Source organism: Colias eurytheme, chromosome 30, assembly GCF_061535395.1.
Source record: "Colias eurytheme isolate Ceu_HAF_F1 chromosome 30, ilColEury1 Martin Lab GWU primary, whole genome shotgun sequence".
NCBI lineage: Eukaryota > Metazoa > Arthropoda > Insecta > Lepidoptera > Pieridae > Colias > Colias eurytheme.
Window position 1 is genome coordinate 1,665,056 of NC_143009.1, and position 21,814 is coordinate 1,686,869.

At 34.4% G+C, this 21,814-nt stretch overlaps 2 protein-coding genes across 2 annotated transcripts in view; one reads left to right on the forward strand and one right to left on the reverse strand.

Annotated features, from left to right (window-relative positions):
* The first annotated feature begins 11,194 nt into the window (after nucleotides 1–11,194).
* The window catches only part of LOC149895699 (scavenger receptor class B member 1-like), a 49,204-nt gene continuing 38,584 nt past the window's right edge, over nucleotides 11,195–21,814 (forward strand). The window contains exon 1 of the mRNA XM_090118641.1: nucleotides 11,195–11,471. Within this exon, the coding sequence (XP_089974767.1) occupies nucleotides 11,213–11,471 (259 nt within the window). The 5' untranslated portion in view covers nucleotides 11,195–11,212. The remainder of the gene's footprint in view (nucleotides 11,472–21,814) is intronic.
* On the reverse strand, nucleotides 12,534–14,702 carry LOC149895700 (uncharacterized). The gene has a single exon (XM_090118439.1). The coding sequence runs from the start codon at nucleotides 13,950–13,952 to the stop codon at nucleotides 12,534–12,536; it is 1,419 nt and encodes a 472-aa protein (XP_089974565.1). The 5' UTR covers nucleotides 13,953–14,702.

Genomic DNA, 21,814 nt, shown 5'->3' on the forward strand with positions numbered 1-21,814 from the left:
GACGCGTGAGCGTAGAACCGAGGGGTCCTGGGTTCGATTCCCGGTGGAGACGAAGAAAAAAAAATGTCTCGGTCTGGCAGGACACAGAAGGCTGATCACCTACTTGTCCCTAAAGAAAATCGATCAGTGAAACAGATATATGAATAATGCATCTGCCCCTTACCCCACTAGGGGACACGGGACTTCACTTTTATTACCCAGACTCAATTATTGTCCCATGCTAACCTGTATAGACTAGATTCATTGTGGTGAAACATTGTATTTACATAATATTGTAACTGAAAGACAGATTAAAAGTTTAATCTACAATCTACGACTTTCATTTTACATGGGTAACAAAACCCCATAACGGCTAGTAGGCTTTATATTCGCGGAGCAATGCGGGTAGAACCGCGGGGCATTAGTACTATTATAAGATTTATTTTTCAGTAGTTTCAAACTCAAACTCAATTTTAAACGTTTATCTAATAAACTAGACCTTCAAATGCCTTTGAACTGTCACAATACATAGACATTATGTATAAACGGTGCAAAAAGACGTTTTTATATATAGTCCATTGAATGAGTCCCTCCAAGGGGGGTCTAGAGTGCGTGAGTTAGTAACGTAAGATGTTTCTTCGGAAACATGTCAAGAGTCCCTAGGTAATAAACATACTAAAACCCCGGGCCACTAGGAGGAGCCCCGGAGTGGGGGGAGGGGGGAAATGGGTCCATTTTTTCATTTTTCGCTTAAATCTCAAAAACGGTACATGTTAGAGAAAAACTTTCAAGGAAAAATTGAAAGGCCATAAAATTATCTACAAGTTGTACCTGAATCATTTTTTCCTATATCCTACCGTTTCTGAGTTATACGCAGTAAAACATGATTTTGGCTCAAACAATTTCAACATCAATCGATCAAAAAATATTTCTTTCTTCCAAAAAACTCAAATGTGCAACTTGTGACCAGTACTGATAGATTGCTCTTAATTAGTTCTATAATTGGTAAAATAAACACATTCCTCCATGGAAGCCTTTAGGAGGAATCGATTGTCAAAATATTATATTAGGGCAGTTTGAGTTACTGAATTTGATCTTTTTATTTTTTTCTTCCAAAAAACTCAAAAGTGCAACTTGTGACCGGTACAGATAGATTGCTCATAATTAGGTCTATCATTGCTAAAAATACCAGATTCCACCACGGAGGCGTTTACGGGGAATTGAATTTTATCAGGGTAGTTACGATACATGAACTTTTTATTTTTTTCTTCCAAAAACATCAAAAGTGCAACTTGTGACCGGTACAGATAGATTGCTCATAATTAGGTCCATCATTGATAAAAATACCAGATTCCACCATGGAGGCGTTTACGGGGAATTGAATTTTATTAGGGTAGTTAGTTAAAAAGTTCATGTATCGTAACTACCCTAATAAAATTCAATACCTCCTAAAGGCCTCCATGGTGGAATCTGGTTTTTTTATCAATGATAGACCTAATTATGAGCAATCTATCGGTACCGGTCACAAGTTGCACTTTTGAGTTTTTTTGGAAGAAAAAAAATAAAAAGTTCAAGTATCGTATCTACCCTAATAAAATTCAATTCCCCGTAAACGCCTCCATGGTGGAATCTAGTATTTTTATCAATGATAGACCTAATTATGAGCAATCTATCTGTACCGGTCACAAGTTGCACTTTTGAGTTTTTTGGAAGAAAAAAATAAAAAGATCAAGTTCAGTAACTCAAACTACCCTAATATAGTATTTTGACAATCGATTCCTCCTAAAGGCTTCCATGGAGGAATGTGTTTATTTTACCAATTATAGACCTAATTAAGAGCAATCTAACAGTACCAGTCACAAGTTGCACTTTTGAGTTTTTTGGAAGAAAAAAATAAAAAGATCAAGTTCAGTAACTCAAACTACCCTAATATAGTATTTTGAAAATCGATTCCTCCTAAAGGCTTCCATGGAGGAATGTGTTTATTTTAATAATTATAGACCTAATTAAGAGCAATCTATCAGTATCGGTCACAAGTTGCACTTTTGAGTTTTTTTGGAGAAAAAAAATAAAAAGTTCAAGTATCGTAACTACCCTAATAAAATTCAATTCCCCGTAAACGCCTCCGTGTTGGAATCTGGTATTTTTATCAATGATAGACCCAATTATGAGAAATCTATCTGTACCAGTCACAAGTTGCACTTATGAGTTTTTTGGAAGAAAAAAATAAAAAGATCAAGTTCAGTAACTCAAACTACCATAATATAATATTTTGACAATCGATTCCTCCTAAAGGCTTCCATGGAGGAATGTGTTTATTTTACCAATTATAGACCTAATTAAGAGCAATCTATCAGTACCGGTCACAAGTTGCACTTTTGAGTTTTTTGGAAGAAAGAAATATTTTTTGATCGATTGATGTGGAAATTGTTTGAGCCAAAATCATGTTTTACTGCGTATAACTCAGAAACGGTAGGATATAGGAAAAAATGATTCAGGTACAACTTGTAGATAATTTTATGGCCTTTCAACTTTTCCTTGAAAGTTTTTCTCTAACATGTACCGTTTTTGAGATTTAAGCGAAAAATGAAAAAATGGACCCATTTTCCCCCTCCCCCCACTCCGGGGCTCCTCCTAGTGGCCCGGGGTTTTAGTATGTTTATTACCTAGGGACTCTTGACATGTTTCCGAAGAAACATCTTACGTTACTAACTCACGCACTCTAGAACTTTTTATTCAATGGACTAATAATAAATTATATGCGGATAAAAAAGTGCAGACAATTTAGACAAATTTTACAAAGCATCCCAATCTTAAAACTATTAAGCTGTATACGCTTCAAAGAACTAATACTGGATACAAAAACATTACCAAAAAATAGGTACTTTACCTCCTCCTTTTCTTTGAATTCTATTGATATAAAAAATAACAAAAATAAAAAATACAAAATACATGATTCTTCACAATGGGCAGCGTTGGTCCAACAAATGATCGTCGATGTTTGCCGCTATTATCTATATTCTATAGTCTATGTACTGTATACTAATATTATTACAGATTTTGCGACTACACCCTGAAAAAAAATAATAAACAGGTCATATTTTAATAATAGCATTCCCCTGTTGAAATTTAGTTCAAAATGGTATAACATCTATACTAATATTATGTAGCTGAAGAGTTTGTTTGTTTGTTTGAACGCGCTAATCTCAGGAACTACTGGTCCGATTTCAAAAATTCTTTCAGTGTTAGATAGCCCATTTATCGAGGATTAATAGGGAAAAAATTTCAATGTTTTGCTATCTCTGTTCAGTTTTTCATAGGTTTAAACTTTTTACGAAAAAGAAAGAAAATTAATAACATCGGTAGAGCCATTGTAAATAGGATTATTTTTGTCATAAAATTTGTTTTTAATGTTTTTCTTTAATTGTTTCGTTTGTTTGTTTTCCACAGCTGGCGACCTGGTTTCAACTGCATATACCTGTAAATATATAAGTCTGATAAGTATGTTTTCATTTCACACAAAAACGGCTACTACAAATAAGTTCAATTCAAAATTAAACTTTGGTTTAGAATAGACTTTATAAAAGGCTACTTTTCTAAATATATCTATACTAATATCTATACTATATACTATAATAATATTATAAAGAGGAAAGGTTTGTAATTATGTATGTATGTATGTAGGGTTTTCACGCATAAACTACGGGACCGATTTCAAAAATTCTTTCACCATTAGAAAGCTGCATCTTCACTGAGCAACATAGGCTAGGTTTTATCCAGGAAATCCCACGGGAACGGGAACTAAGCGGGTTTTTCTTTGAAAACGCGGGCGAAGCCGCGGGCGGAAAGCTAGTGTGTAATAAATAGGGAAGGATCAGCGTCAGAGCGCTTAGCTAACGCCGTGCATGACATTGAGATGTAAAGTACCTACAGGGTCCGTATTATGAGTTATGACCTCTTATTTCCAGACAGTTTACGCGGTGAACTGACTGGCAAATTCATATTATGATTGCTACAACCATGGCTAATTATGGCTATTATAATATGAATTTGCCAGTCAGTTCAATTCACGGCGTCAACTGTCAAATTCAAATTCAAATTCAAATATGTCTGGAAATAAGAGGTCATAATTTGGCCCCCGGTAGAATCTATACTAATATTATAAAACTGAAGAGTTTGTTTGTTTGAACGCGCTAATCTTGGGAACTACTGGTCCGATTTGAAAAATTCTGTGGATAGCCCATTTATGAGGAAGGTTATAGGCTATATATACCTATCATCACGCTAAGACCAACAGGAGCGGCAAAGCTAGTAGTATTATATTATCTGTGGTACACTGCACAGGTAAGTAATTAAGTAAAAAATTAGTACGTTATGTACGTATGTATCGAGAAATACAAAAAAATTATCGAAATAATTGCTGTGGGAAAACCGAGTGACTATTACTACTTTAAAAAACATAATACACAATTATGCACGTACCTATACTAAACTACTGATGTTGTTAACAGAAAAAATCTACGTTTTTCAGGTGTATCTAACGGTGCATTCACATCAAACGAGTGAATGTTCATTCTAAAACCTCTATGTCAAATTCTTTTAGTTTAAACAGGCGTAGAGCATTCTTTCGTTGTTCTAGTGCGTTCGAAAAGATTCTATGCAATGTTCTAATACTGATCAATACTGAATACGAGTTTTTGTTTACACTAAAAGATCACGAAAGAATGTTCTTGCTCTAGCCTAGCTCTATGTTCGTTTGATGTGAATGCACCGTAAAATATGGTTGAAATAAGAACGTGAATGACCTCTATGTGTCAAAATATGTTATTTGTTTTAGGCACGTTTTCAGCGGTACATTACCGGCGTGAGTTTAAACGTGGAAATAAAAAAATTATATAATGAACTAGCTTTCCGCCCGCGGCTTCGCCCGCGTTTTCAAAGAAAAACCCGTTCCCGTAGGATTTCCGGAATAAAACCTATCCTATGTCCTTTCTCGGGTATCAAAATATCTCTATACCAAATTTCATGCAAATTGGTTCAGTAGTTAAGGCGTGATTGAGTAACAGACAGACAGACAGAGTTACTTTCGCATTTATAATATTAGTATGGATTTTTGGCGACAAATTGTGTCATCAACATTTTACAATTTTTTTTAACCGACTTCAAAAAAACGAGGAGGTTCTCAATTCGGCCATTTTTTTATGTATTTTTTGTACTATTGTATCTATTAAACAATCAATGTTGTGTTAGTTGCACCATTGATGACCCAAGAACGGCTGAACATATTTTAATGATTTTTGATTTGTTAGATTATTATACGCTTCGATTACGATAAAAACCTAAGTTTTTTATCGTAATAATCAATAATCAAATATCGTTTTTGTACTAATACAAAAACGGTCCACCCGGGTAAAACCGGGGCGAGCAGCTTGTAATATTATAAATGTTTGAATGTTTCTTAGTTTTAACCACGAAAATGGCTGCATTTTGTAACTTTTTAAGTTATAACAATAAAAAATATTTTCAATATTCTTTTATGAACCTTCCACGACTGCATAGCTCGGTATTCAGTTAACAACACTGTATTTGACAGAATAATCTAATAATAAATTTATACTATACTAATTAGTAATTACTAATTACTATATTATTGATATTATAAAGCTTGTATGTTTGATTGTTTTAACGCGCTAATCTCAGGCACTACTGGTCCAATTTGAAAACCGACAAGCTGTGCCCCGCATGCTCTGTTCCTGTTGGTCTGAGCGTGATGACATATAGCCTATTGCCTTCCTCGATAAATGGCTATCTAACACCGAAAAAAATTGTCAAATCGGACCAGTATTTCCTGAGATTAGCGCGTTCAAACAAACAAACAACAAACTTTTCAGCTTTCAAATACATATGTATTACTAGCGGTCCGCCCCGGCTTCGCCCGTGGTACATATTTACCTTTTCTCCACATAAAAACCATCCTCGTACTTCAAGGAATATAATAAAAAAAGAATTATCGAAATCGGTTCAGCCGTTCTCGAGTTATGCGCTTACCAACACATTTTGCGATTCATTTTTATATATAAGAAGATAAAAGATAATATATAGATATAGATTAAATACGCAACACATAACGGAAATACACACAATTAGTTCTCCGAATCAAGTGCCTATATAAAATTATTGATTCGAATAAATCAATGTGCGTGTACAAATATTGGACATAACATACCTAAAGATTATTTAACATGGCACGATTCGTTTGTATAAGAAACCAAATCATTAAATAAATATACCAATAATTAGCAAAAACTAAAGTGGGCTCTTGAAATTATGCTGTCTGTTTTTATGATTATTATTAATAAATAAATAAAGACTACAAAAATACGATTCGTATTATAACAACTCATTAAATTATTGTTACCTATCCTTGAAGTCGGAAGAATTCCAACCAATACCCGCGGCCCCATCATTAAAGCGGCTCGACGGAACACAGTGGGGTTTTAGTCGGTAAGAATCCGACATAACCCACGGCTCCCGGGGAAGGAGCCGTGGACATCTTTGGAAGATTTCCCCACTTAAAAAAAATGTATCTTTGAGTTAAACCTGCCCATTTTAAGTGGGTCAAACTCAAAATCGAGTCGAAAGGAGGCAGTTACATATCGCATGCATACAGGTTAAGCTAATAAAAATACTATGTAAATACCCAAACCTGAAGCTAAAGATATGATAGTTTCTCAGAAAAATGTACCACGAAAGTGCATAAAAGTTTATAGATTGTAGTTTGTGTGACCTTTTAAACATCATGGTAAATATGGTCACCCCTCTGAATATAGACTACAAGCCCGCATAGGACAAAAATATGGGTCAAATGAACCACCAGGGGACATATCTAGAACGATAGCAGAGCAAAAAATAATAAGATTCATCACTATGCCGTCACTTGTAAGCTGTCCAACTGAGTGCAGATGAGAATTGAAAAGTACAGGTAGACTCGGTAAATTTTGGTCATATATTTTTGTACGGCATTTTTAACCATCGATAGATCCATTAAAAATAATAAGAAACCGCTCAGTGCCGTACAAAAATGGTGGTCCACCAAGTCGGAATTTTTATTTAATTTCCGAGAGTTACCGGGGGTAAATTTGGTCATTTGACCATGTACGGCATCTGTGTCATACTATTGCTATACTGCTTTTAATCCATTATTCCGCAACGCCGTACAAAAATCATGGGGACAAGGGGAAAAAATCGAGAGATGCAATCCCCTCTCTTTCCCCACTCCAGGGGGTCATTTGACTAAGTACGGCTTCGGTTCCAAAACATTATCTAGCACTCAAAAGTACTATTAAAAGCAATGCCGTCAAAAAATAATTGTTCTTTTAAATGTATACCAATAATCATCTTAATTTCATCGAATTCTTGATATAAAGAGCTGTAAGGTCATTTGACCCTGTACGGGAACTTTTTTTTTAACATGATATTGTAAAATTCAATTGTTGTATAGTATTGCCGTTCAAAAGAAACCGTTCTAAAAAAAGTTATAGAGAAATGCAAAACCAGAAATTTTGTTAAAGTTTAAACATCGTAGATTAATGAAATATAATAGTTTTCTACACTTTATCCGTTGTTTTAAATAGTATTAACATAGATAAATTAGGAAAAAACGATGCCGTACATTTTTGTGCAGACCACATCTTTTAGGCTGATGAAAGCGACGAAAGCTACAATTTTAAGAGTGCTTTATGGCCATTTGATACTGTACGGCATTAACATATTTTTACCCAACTACGGCAAAGCCAAAGGAGGGTTATGGTTGTTTACAGGTCATGTATGTATGTTCATCTATTCCCTCGTAACTTCTAAACTACTTATCAGAATTCGACAAATGACATATCATTAGAGGCGTCTGAATTGTTCACTGGATAACCAACGACCAGCTAGCTAAAGGCTATATGGGGTTTCACAAAATCTAATGTGGCGCCCTCTAGCGGACAAAACATACAGAGTAAAAAAATAAAGTTAAGATAAATATGCAGTGTTTGGTATCATTTGAAAGCGCTTTACTTGTACATTTTGAATATGTATATATTACTAGCATTTACTTGTGACTTTACCTGTATTCATGGACTGATTGCATATAATTCACATCTTTTCGTTCATAGCTTTTTTATTAGTTCATCAATTTAACGGAGTCCATTCCACCTGACTCCGACTTTCCAAGGTGATAATTAACCACCTCGAGCTTCTTAATATTAATGTATATTTATATTTTATTATAAAAATATAAAGTAAACATTTCGTTATATGGATTTTTTTTCTTTTTCAGATTTTTCCCCTTTGAACCAACGAAAATGTACGGCACATGAAAAAATATTATCTATGCATAAAATACTTTAAAAATAAATTTATTTCGTGTTGTGTCAAATGACCCCCTGGAGTGGGGAAAGAGAGGGGATTACAACTCTCGATTTTTTCCCCTTGTCCCCATGATTTTTGTACGGCGTTGCGGAATAATGGATTAAAAGCAGTATAGCAATAGTATGACACAGATGCCGTACATGGTCAAATGACCAAATTTACCCCCGGTAACTCTCGGAAATTAAATAAAAATTCCGACTTGGTGGACCACCATTTTTGTACGGCACTGAGCGGTTTCTGGATCTATCGATGGTAAAGAATGCCGTTCAAAAATATATGACCAAAATTTACCGAGTCTACCTGTACTTATAGGCAGTCCTAAGGCTTTAGAAATATCTGAGCACTATAACCCCCAAGTAGCTGTGAATAATCATATAATAGAACGCGTACGCGAAACACGTAACTTGGGAGTAGTATTTGACGAGAATCTTAGATTCGAAAAACACATAAATAATGTTATTTCTAATTCTTTTTATAGATTAAAAGTATTATACAAGATAAGAAAATATCTAGATTTAAAGTTGCGTATTCGTCTGTGCGATGCCCTTGTCTTATCTAAATTTAATTTTTCTGACACTGTATACGGACCCAGACTGCTGGCTCGAACTAAGACTGCTATACAGAGAGTGCAGAATGCCTGTGCGCGGTTTTGTTGGTATATTCCGCCCAGAAGCCATGTCAGTCCTTATCTGAGAGATGCCAATATCTTGAATATGGACGGACGTAGGAAACTACACTTTGCCACTTTGTTGTTTGGAATAATTCATAAAAAAATACCACAGTATCTGTACAACAAGTTGGCATGGTTGGGACAACGTAGTGAAATCAACTATGGTACAAGATTCGCCAGCGTAAAACTTTCAGTTCCGAAGCATCACACCGCAGCCTTTAGAGGTGGATTCACTTACCGGGCCACAAAGTGCTGGAACGATCTCCCTCCGCCTCTGTCTAAATTAACATCAGTCAGTAGCTTTCGTTTCAAGTATCGAAACTACCTTCTAAATTCTACGAATCAGCCTTAGTACCCGTTGTAGTGTCTGTCACCATATTTCATCACTTATAATATTGTAAGTATAGTAAGTATTTATAGTTAATATGTATATCTATTTTTTAATCTAGTGTATTATTGAATCCTATATAGTTCTTACTTATTTATATGTTTTACGTTTATTTTATTTATATACCTACGCACCGACCCACCCACACACACCCACGCATACACATACACACACACACACACACACACACACACGCACACTCACACACACGCACACACACACACACTTACTCACTCACGCACACACATCACACAGGCTGTAACTCCGACTGTCAATAGGGGTTTCTGAAAATCAGTGCTGCTAGTTGACTCAAAAGTCACTGCAGCTTTATACTGAGAAGCCCCTTTTGATAACAGACGTTGCCGCACAGTACCTGTCTAATTTTTAGGTTGTAAGTTTTTGATTGTGTAATATTTTGTTTTAGTTTTAAGTTTTTTTCCATGTTTTTGTTCTTACTTTATTTTTATTTTTTCTGTTTCTGTGTGGCTTGTATACTTTTTCGTTTGTTATCAATAAATGTTTTATTTATTTTATTTATTTATTTATTTACTTTTCAATTCTCATCTGCACTCAGTTGGACAGCTTACAAGTGACGGCATAGTGATGAATCTTATTATTTTTTGCTCTGCTATCGTTCTAGATATGTCCCCTGGTGGTTCATTTGACCCATATTTTTGTCCTATGCGGGCTTGTAGTCTAATATTTTTATCGATAAGTACACTAATGCCGGGTCAAGATATTTAGTTTGACTGGCATCGAACTTGGGACATCTTGACTCTACATTCGTACGACTGTACTAAAAGGGTGTTTATTTACATGTATTGAATATCGACCCTTGATTATACACTTGTATAATGTAGTACAAAGTCAGCAGCAAATTTACTTGCAATGTTCCATTTAAGAACACGTAATTATGTCTTTCCTATGGCTTGGGAATAGAAAAAATGTGAATACAATGTAATAAATTAAACACTATAACTACAAACAAATAAACGTTACATATAACTTAAAGTAGTGCCCAATTTATTTTCTAAAAACCTACAATTACTATAAAATTGCATCCAAATCTGTAGAGCCCTTTTGGCTTGATAACGTACAAAAAGGCTGTGCTACATACTCGTCGAGTGACGACTGTGGAATATAATATGTCTCTATTCACCCATCATCCAACTACAAAATGTTTCAGTTTAGTTGCAATAAAATATCCGAAAAATAGAAAAGTTAAATAAATAGCCGAATTGATTGAGCGTAGAAACACATTTGGGGATTCATTTTTTTATATAAGTAGATGTCACAATATCATCTACCAGGGACCATACGCTTTACCAAAAAGAGCGTGTGTGCCAAGCACATACCTATGTCAGAAGATAAACTTCTTTAGTAAGATTCAAAGATACCAAAATCGTCGCCTTACTCCAAGACGACGAAGCCATGACGGGACCTTGAAATTTTACTCTCAACGCACGCAAAGAAGGTTAACTTCAAAAATTATCCGAATTTGTCGAGCTGTTCTCGAGATTAGCTTAACTCATTTGGCAATTCATTTGTATCATATAGATGTTACAATATGATACAATATTTTACCAGGGTTTACAAAGACGTATGATACGTCTTACCAAAGAAACATTGCAGAACCCTAAGAGGCCAAATTACGAGCACAACGCCGTCTCGTGTACCCGATAACCTATTAACCAAGTGATAACAAACACAGATTTGACCCCGCAGTCTCTACCCAACCGCCGTCGGGGTAGCACGTCGCTATGGAGCAGGGTATTGACAAAACGTCGCGTCTCCTCGCTATGGAGCAGAGTGGCGAAAAAACGTCGCCTCTCATGGCTAAGGACGAGCGTGTGGTCGTCCTGCCAGGGAACGGAAAAATCCTAATACGCGAGGATACAATACTGACTAATCTACATGGTTGTGCGGGGTGTGGAAGAGCCCAGTTCACGTGTTCAGGGATAAAGAATCAGTGGTCCGTGTTGTGTTGGGGCCAGCAGACTGATAGGAGATATTATTGCTGTGAGTACAGGGTACTGATAACAGTTGTTGTAGAATGGTAGAAATGAACAGGGTACTGACCAAAGTTGTGACTTAAAATACGATAAATTAATACCTAAAAATCTGGTTACAAATGTACCTAACTAGTTTGTATACCTGGGTGTAAAAAATCCCATGGGAATGAGATGTTTGTTATTGTTGTAAAAATTGTAGTATGTTACTCTCTCTATATCGAGACAAAATTGACAACATTTCATTTTTTATAAGGCCATGAAAGAAAAAAACCGTTTCTTTATTTTGCTCTTGCGATTACAGAAAAAAAATTATTTCATTTTTTAATCGCATATTTTCAGAGAAATTAAATAAAAACGATAAATGTGATGATGACGTCATACATACGGAGGAATAAAAATGCGCCTTAGCCTAATTTAAAAAAAGTTAAAAAAAAAACTATCACTGACATTTACAGGGTATGGCATGTGTCAAATTTCATATTAATGTCATTTTTGTGAATTATTCATGTAAACAAACTTTTAAATCCTGTTATTGTGTTTTGGTTTTCTAATTTAATCTCATTAGCGTGATGTTTGTTTGATTGGAGTTGGACCAATTCATTAATATTATACAAATGCAATGCCTATAGTGTTCATAATTATCTTGAAATAAAAGACTTTGTTTACTTACTAAAAGTTGTATTTATTTAACACTTTCCAACGTTTTTGGGATAGTATATTTGTTTCTTAGAAATTTTTAGCACCCCTTAACAAATCCTGCATAAAGTAATCATCATCAGTACAATACGACCAACGTAACTTGGCGGGCCTGAACATAGCCTCTACGAACTTTTGCGCATGTACACTCGTAAAAAAAAGTGTTATAGGCATTTATTTCTTTTAAACTGAAATTCGAATAAAAATTTCCTTATACAGAGACCAAGTACAAATAAAATAAATATCAAAACGATATGAGACATAAAGCAATAAAAATAACCTAATGAATTCAGGATTCACTCACCTTTCGATAGTAGCAGGTTTTTATCACAATCACACACTTTATTTACACTTTAATAGTAATTTTTATTATTCAATCACTTTCGCTGAGGGGTGAAATTCCTAACATGAAGTCATCTGCCCCTTGCGTACTTTGTGAGGTACTTGGCATAGGTTCGTCATCATAATAATTATTGTCGTCGCTCTCACTTTCAGATTCATTTTCTGAATCTGAACCCGTATAAATTAAGAATTGGTCAGTCATGTCGTCAATAATATGATCGCTTTTCCTATATTCGTCTTCAACCTTTTGCACTTTTCTGCATAGAGCACTCCATTGTTCCTCACCCAATAAAGTAACTTTTTCCTGGATTAACTCCATTGTCCGGGTTACGTTCCAGTCGACGTTTTTACTGGCTACGTGCCCTTTAATTGCAGCCCAGGCCATCTCAATGGGGTTTAAATCGGGATGATAAGGCGGTAATCGAAGGACATTATGATTGTATTTCTTAAACATTTCATCTATCACGTATTTTTTATGTCCGTCTTTGTTTTTTCTTACTAAATCATAAAGTTGCGGTTTACGCATGTCTTTATCATAAATTATTCCCTTTTCTGCTAACCACGATTCTATTTTTGCTTTTTTGTCATTGGATGTAGGGGCAGGATTCAAAACTTTGTTGTGGTATGGAGCATTATCTATAACCACCACCGAGTTAGGGCTCAAATTTGGAATTAATTGGGTCCGTAACCATTTCTCATAGTTGGAGAAATTCATGTCATCATGATAGTCTCCAGTTTTGGTGCCAGATTTGAACATCAATAGGGCATTTGGAACAAATCCTGCCTCTGACCCAGCGTGCACCATAACTATCCGCTGACCTTTTGATATAGGACGCTTTAGTCCTTTAGTGGAGCCATCTGACCATGCCTTTCCTTTTGTATGTGATGAGTGGGCGTAAGACTCGTCAGTGTATACAATTGGCCGCCCTTCATCCCTGTAGTTTTTTATTGCTTTTAAGTACAATATCCTTTTTAGGCGAATGTCGGTCTTCTCTATAAGTACCTTTCTATTGGTTTCAGTCTTTCGCCACTTGAAACCTAAGTTTTTAACTATATTCTGTAAGCTCGTTTTAGCTCCTTGAAAATTTATGTCTTGTTTGAGTTTCGCTAGTAATTTGTTTATTGTTGGCATTTCTTTTTCAGTATTGTGAAAGTTGTGTATACATCTTTTTATTACACCTTGATCAAAATTGTCAATATCAGTAATAGGCTTTGATTTAGATCTTTTCTTACCAGGCGTGCGGAATACCGAAAGTAAGCCCGAAACATTGCCTTCAGTTGCAATTCGCTCTACTGTGCGTTGGGACACACCAGTTGCATTAGCAACTCTTAAAAAAACTTTGTCAACATTTTTTACGCCTTCTTCTTTTTCTTTTTTAAAATACTGCGTTAAATCGAATATTATTTTTCTCGCCTGGCGATTTAAAACCATATTATGCTTTGGTGGCATCTTTGTACGCGAATAATACAAAATTCCAAGTAGAATATTCCAAATTATCACTAAAACAAACTTAAACACGAACAAATTTAAACTTAACACTCAACAATATAATAATAACAAATAATAACGATCAACTCAACGAAAACTTTTGTAACCGCATGTACTCAAGACAGAGATAGCGACACGAACACGACACCAATGTTAACGTGTGACTGAGATACATAATTGCGTACCGAGAATTGCCGAATATGCACGAAGTTATACGACGTAAACAAAAAGGGATGTCCACTATGCGTGTCTGAGGATATTGATAAATCGTTTTTTTTTCAAATCGATTGAAATTGAATTGTGAAATATATTTATATTTAATTTTATAATAGGTTTCAAATATTCTCAATCAGTCCTTATTGTAGTGGTCGTTTATAAATAAATGATATTTAACTAAATCATATCTTACAACCATGAAAATAAAATGTTATTAGTTTTTTTTTGCTATTAAACTCGAAATCTCTTTTACTAACGACAAAATTCAATAAGTTTGTAAAGCTATTTCGTTCAGTATCTCAAATAAACAAAAATCAATAAATTTCAAATCGATAAAAATCGATTGCGATATTCGTTCGAATAAAGGGACGATTGTGTTTACATAGAGTCAATCCCTAGCCTAGATCTCCGCCCCGCGCACGCCGCCTCATGCCACCATTTCGTTCCTAAAAAACGTTCGTGCGCAGCCTTCTGCGCGAAGTTCAGGCCCGCCAAGTTACGTCGTCCGTAGTTTTTTTTTTTGTACTTGTGAATAAGTTTCTTTTGTTTAAAATTTGGATCAGCAATTATCAAATAACAATATTTACAAAGTTTGACGAATGAAAGTGACAAATATGCCAAAAAGTCAACTGTCAAGATTTTTTTTTAAATTTAAACTAGGTATGTGGCAAAGGAAAAAATGTATTCCTCCGTATGTATGACGTCATTTGGCGCTTACGACATTTTAGAATGAGATGATTTTAAAACTCAAAAAGATGAATGAAAACTTCCATATTTAGAAAAAGCAAAAAATACGTGTATCATAATTTTTGATCTAGTTTTCATTAAAATAAAAAAATAAGTAGCTTAAAATTTTGAAATGTTGTCAATTGTAAGATTAAATAGTTTTGTAAGTTTGTTGCTACGTGAAAGAAAGACAAACAAACATTTAAACAAACACTTTTACAATATTTTTTTAGTTTATACTTTTTTTTTAGTTTATACTTTAATAATTAATAATAATTTAATAATAATACTCTAGTAAAGCATAAAATCTCTACATAATATAAAGCAGTCACTACTCACTTCCCGCGTCTGTGAATGTAGGTATAGATCTTTAAAACTACACAACGGATTTTGATGCATTTATTTTAATACTGTATAGAATGATTCAAGAAAGGGTTTAGTATATAATTTATTAGGTTTTAGACAATGCGGGCGAAGCCACGGGCGGAAAGCTAGTATAGTATATACTAAGGATATGCCTATATCCGCCACTGAAAGCGACTCTATAATAGAACACTTACCTTTCAGTCGGTAAAATCTGCTATTTGTGAATTGTCATATATGCCCTTTTCACAATGGGCAGCGTTGGGCGAGTAGAGTCAATCACGATAATGTAGAGGCCCTAAATATCTATGATCGGCCGTCATTGTAAATGTTTCTTCATAATCGCCGTAATGGCGGCAAATATCGACGATCATTTGTTGGGCCAACGCTCTCGATTGCGTATAGGGCCATCACATATTCAAGAACAATTCAATTATAATCGAATTATTATGACAAAATGCTTTATTGTACAAAAATGTCAACCTGTATAGTCGTAGTATAGTATTACCAGTAGCTCAACAACCTATAAAAAAAAAGTGAAGTCCCGTGTCCCCGTAGTGGGGTAGGGGGCAGATGCATTATTCATACATCTGTTTCACTGATCGATTTTTCTTTAGGGACAAGTAGGTGATCAGCCTTTTGTGTCCTGCCAGACCGAGACATTTTTTTTTTTTCGTCTCCACCGGGAATCGAACCCAGGACCCCTCGGTTCTACGCCCACGCGTCAACCACTATACCGAGGAGGTGGTCAACAACCTATAGGTAGATTAATATTCTATCGGGTGTGCCTATACCATGGACAAATAGAATCTAAGCCTATACGCATGTTTACGTAAATAATTGAAGAATCGAATATTTATTTATTCGCGGTAAAAAACGGATCGTGATTTATTGATTTGGTGACAATAGAGTAGGTACCTATCCGAAGTGTGATGTAACAAACATACACATTATTCATAAAAAATCGTAGTATCGTTATGGACTCAGCATTTCATAATATTATTAATTTCATGATTTTTAACATTTATCTGTCAATGCTATTGTTATGAATATGAAATTGCTTGTTTTTTTTTTAGATTTAGAGCATTGTACTCATAGTATAAAGGGGAAAGATTTTAAAATATGTTTGTAATACATAATGTCAAAAAGTGATTGACCGATTGCGAATATTCTTTTGCCATTTGATAGATACATTATTTCTCAATAACAAAGGCATATTAATATTATCTTCTGATAAATTGTATATGAAGAAAAAATGGTTAGTTATTTATTGATCTGTATTTGCATGAAAATTAATAAAGAATTTATGCTGAAAGCCAAAACTAATATTATAAATGCGAAAGTAGTAAAGAAGTAAAGTCTGTCTGTTTTGAATGAAAAAATAAATTTTTGAATGAAATTAGATACGAATAATAGTTGGAGACATGAGAAAGGACATAGGATGGGTTTTATCCCGGAAACGGTAACTATGTGGGTTCTTCCTCAAAATTCGCGAGCGATGCCGCGCGTAGAAAGCTAGTAAAATATACTTACATAAATAGAAATTACGAATTTCAAACTATAATCTAAGTGCCATGTGTTAGTTATAGGAACAGATATTGTTTTTATCTTAACATCAGCTATCTTAAAGAGACAACTAGAGACTAGAGTTCCGGAGATAAGCCTGAACAAACAGAAAGAAAACTGACAGAATAAAAGTTATTTCATGAAAGTACCATACTTCCTTCTTATTTGTAAAAGTTGTTGTTTGCCATTAGCTTAAACAAAATTATAATTATAAAAAACCTATTCAATAGGTTAAGTTTGACAAAGCGGACGAAGCCGCGGGCGGAAATATATCTAGTAGGGTCAACCGGGGCACATGCAACTATGGGGCTATGGCAACTAGTTATCATAACTAATTTATTAGAGTTGTTGTAATAAATCGCCACCTATGATTCAATAGCTCAACGACTAATAAATCTTACAAGTAATAGATGGTGCCCCTATGATGAAAACTATTTGATTGATAGGCCATTGTGTCAAACCGCTATTTTGAAGTTGGTGTGCGTAAAAACAGGTGTCGAGTTTTGCAGACAAAAAAATGGTTTAGGAGTGATTTTTTGCAGGTGTTTTTGATTGGACACGATTATCACAAGCCGTTAAGCATATTTCATTTATATTTTTAGTGCGTTAGTTGACTCTATTTTGTGTTATTGATGCAGTTACAATTGCCTCATGAAAATTTCACTGTGGGGTTATTGCAACTGTGAGGTTAGTTACAATAGCCCCTTATATTTTTGTATGAAACTAAAAACACTAGTGATGTGACAGTGTCGATATTTTTATTATGTATCCTTCTTGGTAGTCAAAATATATTTTCTTTATGATTAATTAAAGAAGAACCATCGATTATTTCTTCGATATTATACCCAGAGACGGGTTCATAAGTAAAATTCAAATTAGATAAAGCGTGGTTAAAGAATATAAGTAACTAAAAACTATAGGTAGGATAGTTCTGTGATTGTTCAAGTAATTTTTAGTAAACGGTTGATTGACTAATAAACGTATTTTGTTTGGTTTACGTTTTTAACAATATTTAACACAAAGAATGTTATTTGTTCTGACCAAAAACTAAAATTGACTTAGTAGGTAGTACACTGTTATTTTTTTTTGTTGCGATTTAAAGTGGTAAATCAAAGTAGGTACATGAGTTTTTCCTCTAAATAATGCGGCGCCATCTACGATCGCAACGTTATTGTATAGATAACGTTATTGTATATATATATAGAATAATAAAAATATATCGATGAATAAGTTTTTTGCATTCCCCACACTAATTCTCTAACAAATAGTTGCATTTGCCCCACAATCAGAAAAATAAGATTTTTCCTGAAAACTCGTTCTTGCTACACGGTAATCCAGTTCAAAATCCTATGAATAACATGAAATCTCATAAATATATTCTATATTCGTTGTTTTATATGAAATAAAAGAAGAGTTATGGCAGTTAGTTGCATTTACCCCCGACTAGGGGTTAATGTAACTTTTTCTACCAATTTTAGGAAATATTCTCACTACCAGTTATTTATAAGACTACTGTATTGCTTGATTGGTTGAAAATAATCTTGAATAAATACAAAAATCACTAAATGGGTCAAATAAATGACCAAATATAAAAGGAGATAACTGCAACCGATCAAACTTGAAACTTGTTATTTTTTAGTTGCATTTGCCCCGGTTGACCCTAGTTGATAAATGGTAAAAAATGACTATTCCAAAACATCGTTAAAAAGCGCCATTAAAAAAAGAGCATGTGTGCCGTGCACACGTGTCAGAAGTGAAACTTTGGCAAGATTCAAAGATACCGAAATCGTTGCTTTACTCCATTTCGTGACGGTATTGCCATGACGCGACCTTGAAATTTTACTATCAACGCGCCTAAAGGAGTTTCACTTCAAAAATTTCTTTTTTTCCTCCTCAATCTGAACTAGTATAATGTGCATAGTCACTAAAGATATGAATGAATATTAATTATTATTAATTTAATTCATAATAATAATTATTTATTTTATTAAATAAATAAATAATAATTAATTATGATAAATATGCGAGTTTGTTTGTTTTGTAGACGTCAAAACAAATTTTATCGATGTTACCGTATCATTACCATATGCAAATAATACCTATTATAATTTGTCGTCAAATAGTTTATTGGCGAAATAAAATCATTTTACTATTAAAGTACTTGAACGATTTTAAATACTTGTATAACTTACTATTACTACTAATATAGTATTATATTATCTGTAGTAATAAGTAATGCTAGGTAATACTCACATAAAATAAATGAATACCTTCACTACATAGTATAAAGGCTTTGTCAGATAGGACGCGTATTTTAGCGCTGCGTAGTAGCGCTGCAGCGTCCTGTTTTAACGTCGCGCGAGGCTTCGTCAAACAGAACGCTTTAGCGCGCGTTAGGACACAGCAATTGATATTATTAAAGCTGCATGTTGTTTACATAATTATTACTTACGAACAAAACAAGGTACAGCGATATTAACTCCGGAGTCGGAAGAATTTTTTACTTACCAGTTTCATTAATTTCTTCTCCGATTTGTGCCCACAATTTTGCCTTCATTGATATATCTTTATAGTTTATATGAACTATCCTTCGTATTATATAAGCATGGATATTTTCTAACCAATTCTATCAAATTTTCGGTCATTATGCAGTATTTTATTATTATTTTACGCGTATTAACTCCGACGCTAAAATAAAATTTGTAAAAAAATACAACACCCGACGTTAAAGCGTCCTAACGCCGCGATAGAGCATTGCGTATTGCTAGCGCCGGCACTCTGTTTGACGGTATTCTACGATGGTAGTAGAACACATCTTAGCGTCATATCGCGGCGTCACCTTAACGCTCTGACGCGCGCTAAGTACGCGTCCTGTCTGACAAAGCCTTAAATTATAGTCGCTTTCTCTGTCCGGCCATCATTGACCACGCTGGCCAAGTGTGGGCAATGTCACATGTCGTCGAACTTTTGATTCTTCGACATGTCAGTTTCCTCACGATGTTTACTTTCACCATACGAGCAGTGTTAAATAACATATATTTAAAAAGGGTACAAATACTAAAAATACGTATGTGAAATATCAAACTATAATAAATATAGATTTAAAAGATAATTAATATAAAGATACAGGTTACTTTTAATTATACATATAAAATACTAGCTTTCCACCCGCAGCTTCGCCCGCGCAGTCAAAGAAAAACCCGCATAGTTCCCGTTCCCGTGGGATTTCCGGGATAAAACCTATCCCATTTCCCGGGATAAAAAGTAGCCTATGTCCTTTCTCGGGTATCAAAATATCTCTATACCAAATTTCATGCAAATTGGTTCAGTAGTTAAGGCGTGATTGAGTAACAGACAGACAGACAGAGTTACTTTCGCATTTATAATATTAGTATGGATTTCGGATTATCAACTTTAATTCGTCTAATATTTTTTTACAATAAAAATCTAACAAAACATTTTAATGTGTATAAACTAATTAGTAAAATAACCGCAATAATAGATAGAGTATTTGCATTCTGTACACAGTATTTTGACACGATTTTCCTAGGTTCACCTGTTTGAACCTATACAGGATGTCCCACTATTGGTATATGTATATACTAAGCGCGAAGGGACTTGTAGTTTTGCATACACTGATCATGAAAAAAATACTTAAACAACAAAATTACGTCAAAAATTTTTTGCTAAATTTTCCCTAAAAATCCATGTTTTCTTCTCTGGCTTCGCTTAGTCAGCATATATCGCTTCGCTAATGTGAGCATTTTGTCTACGAAAACATAATCTTAAACGATAGCTCACGTGCTAGTTGCTAAGCTGGGCGGGTTGCTTGTTATGGGTGTACAGATAGAGTTTTAAGACTTCATCTATTTAAAAAAAAAAGCATCTGGAATTTTATACTTGTATTTTTTACGTACTCAGCGTATGCAAAACTATAACCTCCTTTGAGCTTAGTATACCAACAGTGGGAAACCGACTACTAGACTCGATTTTGACCCACTTATCAAGGATAGGTGACAATACAATCATTCCATGAGTTTATTTTATAAAGCGTGTTTTCTTTATTTCTTACTAGCTGTGATTTTCGTGTTTTCTTTCTCGATATATGGACTACCTACCTACACTAATATTATAAAACTGAAGAGTTTGTTCGTTTGTTTGAACGCGCTAATCTCAGGAACTACTGGTTAGATTTGAAAAATTGTTTCAGTGTTTGATAGCCCATTTATCGAGGAAGGCTATACGCTAAGACCAACAGGAGCAATAGGTATTTCAAATTGAACATGTCTGCTTTCTGAGATTTGCTCATGTATTCGTATTCTCGAGGAAGTTTTTAGTACATAATATATAATATAATTTATTAAATGTTAGACAAAGCGGGCGCAACCGCAGGCGGAAAGCTATTTTATACTTCACTATACTGCATATTCAAATATAATATGTATTTGCAAAAATAATTTTAACCCGATTCGAATATTGAATACATTCAATTTGATATATCTATAGCACTAAACAAAATAAGGCACAAAAAAACTTACTAATAGCAAATTACACACTCATGAAAAATTAATATACAAACTAGCTTTCCGCCTGCGGCTTCGCCCGCGTTTAAAAAAAAAAACCCGCATAGTTCCCGTTCCCGTGGGATTTCCAGGATAAAACCTAGCCTATGTCACTCAGAAATGATGTACTTAGCTTTCCAACAGTGAAAGAATTTTTCAAATCTGCCAAGTAGTTTCGGAGCCTATTCAATTCATACAAACAAACAAACAAACAAAAAATCAAACCTTTCCTCTTTATAATATTTGTATAGATAACAATTTGTTCTGTATCTTTTTTTTTTGCCACTTATCTGCAGAAAATTCGCATATTACGCAAAAAAGTCTACTTATTTAATCGTTTTGATGAGTTCAAGGACAATACCACAGATTATTAAATAGTTGAGTACTATC

What these genes read in the sequence shown, in the direction of transcription:
- LOC149895700 (XM_090118439.1), bottom strand. Translation starts at nt 13,952, where the DNA reads ATGCCACCAAAGCATAATATGGTTTTAAATCGCCAGGCGAGAAAAATA.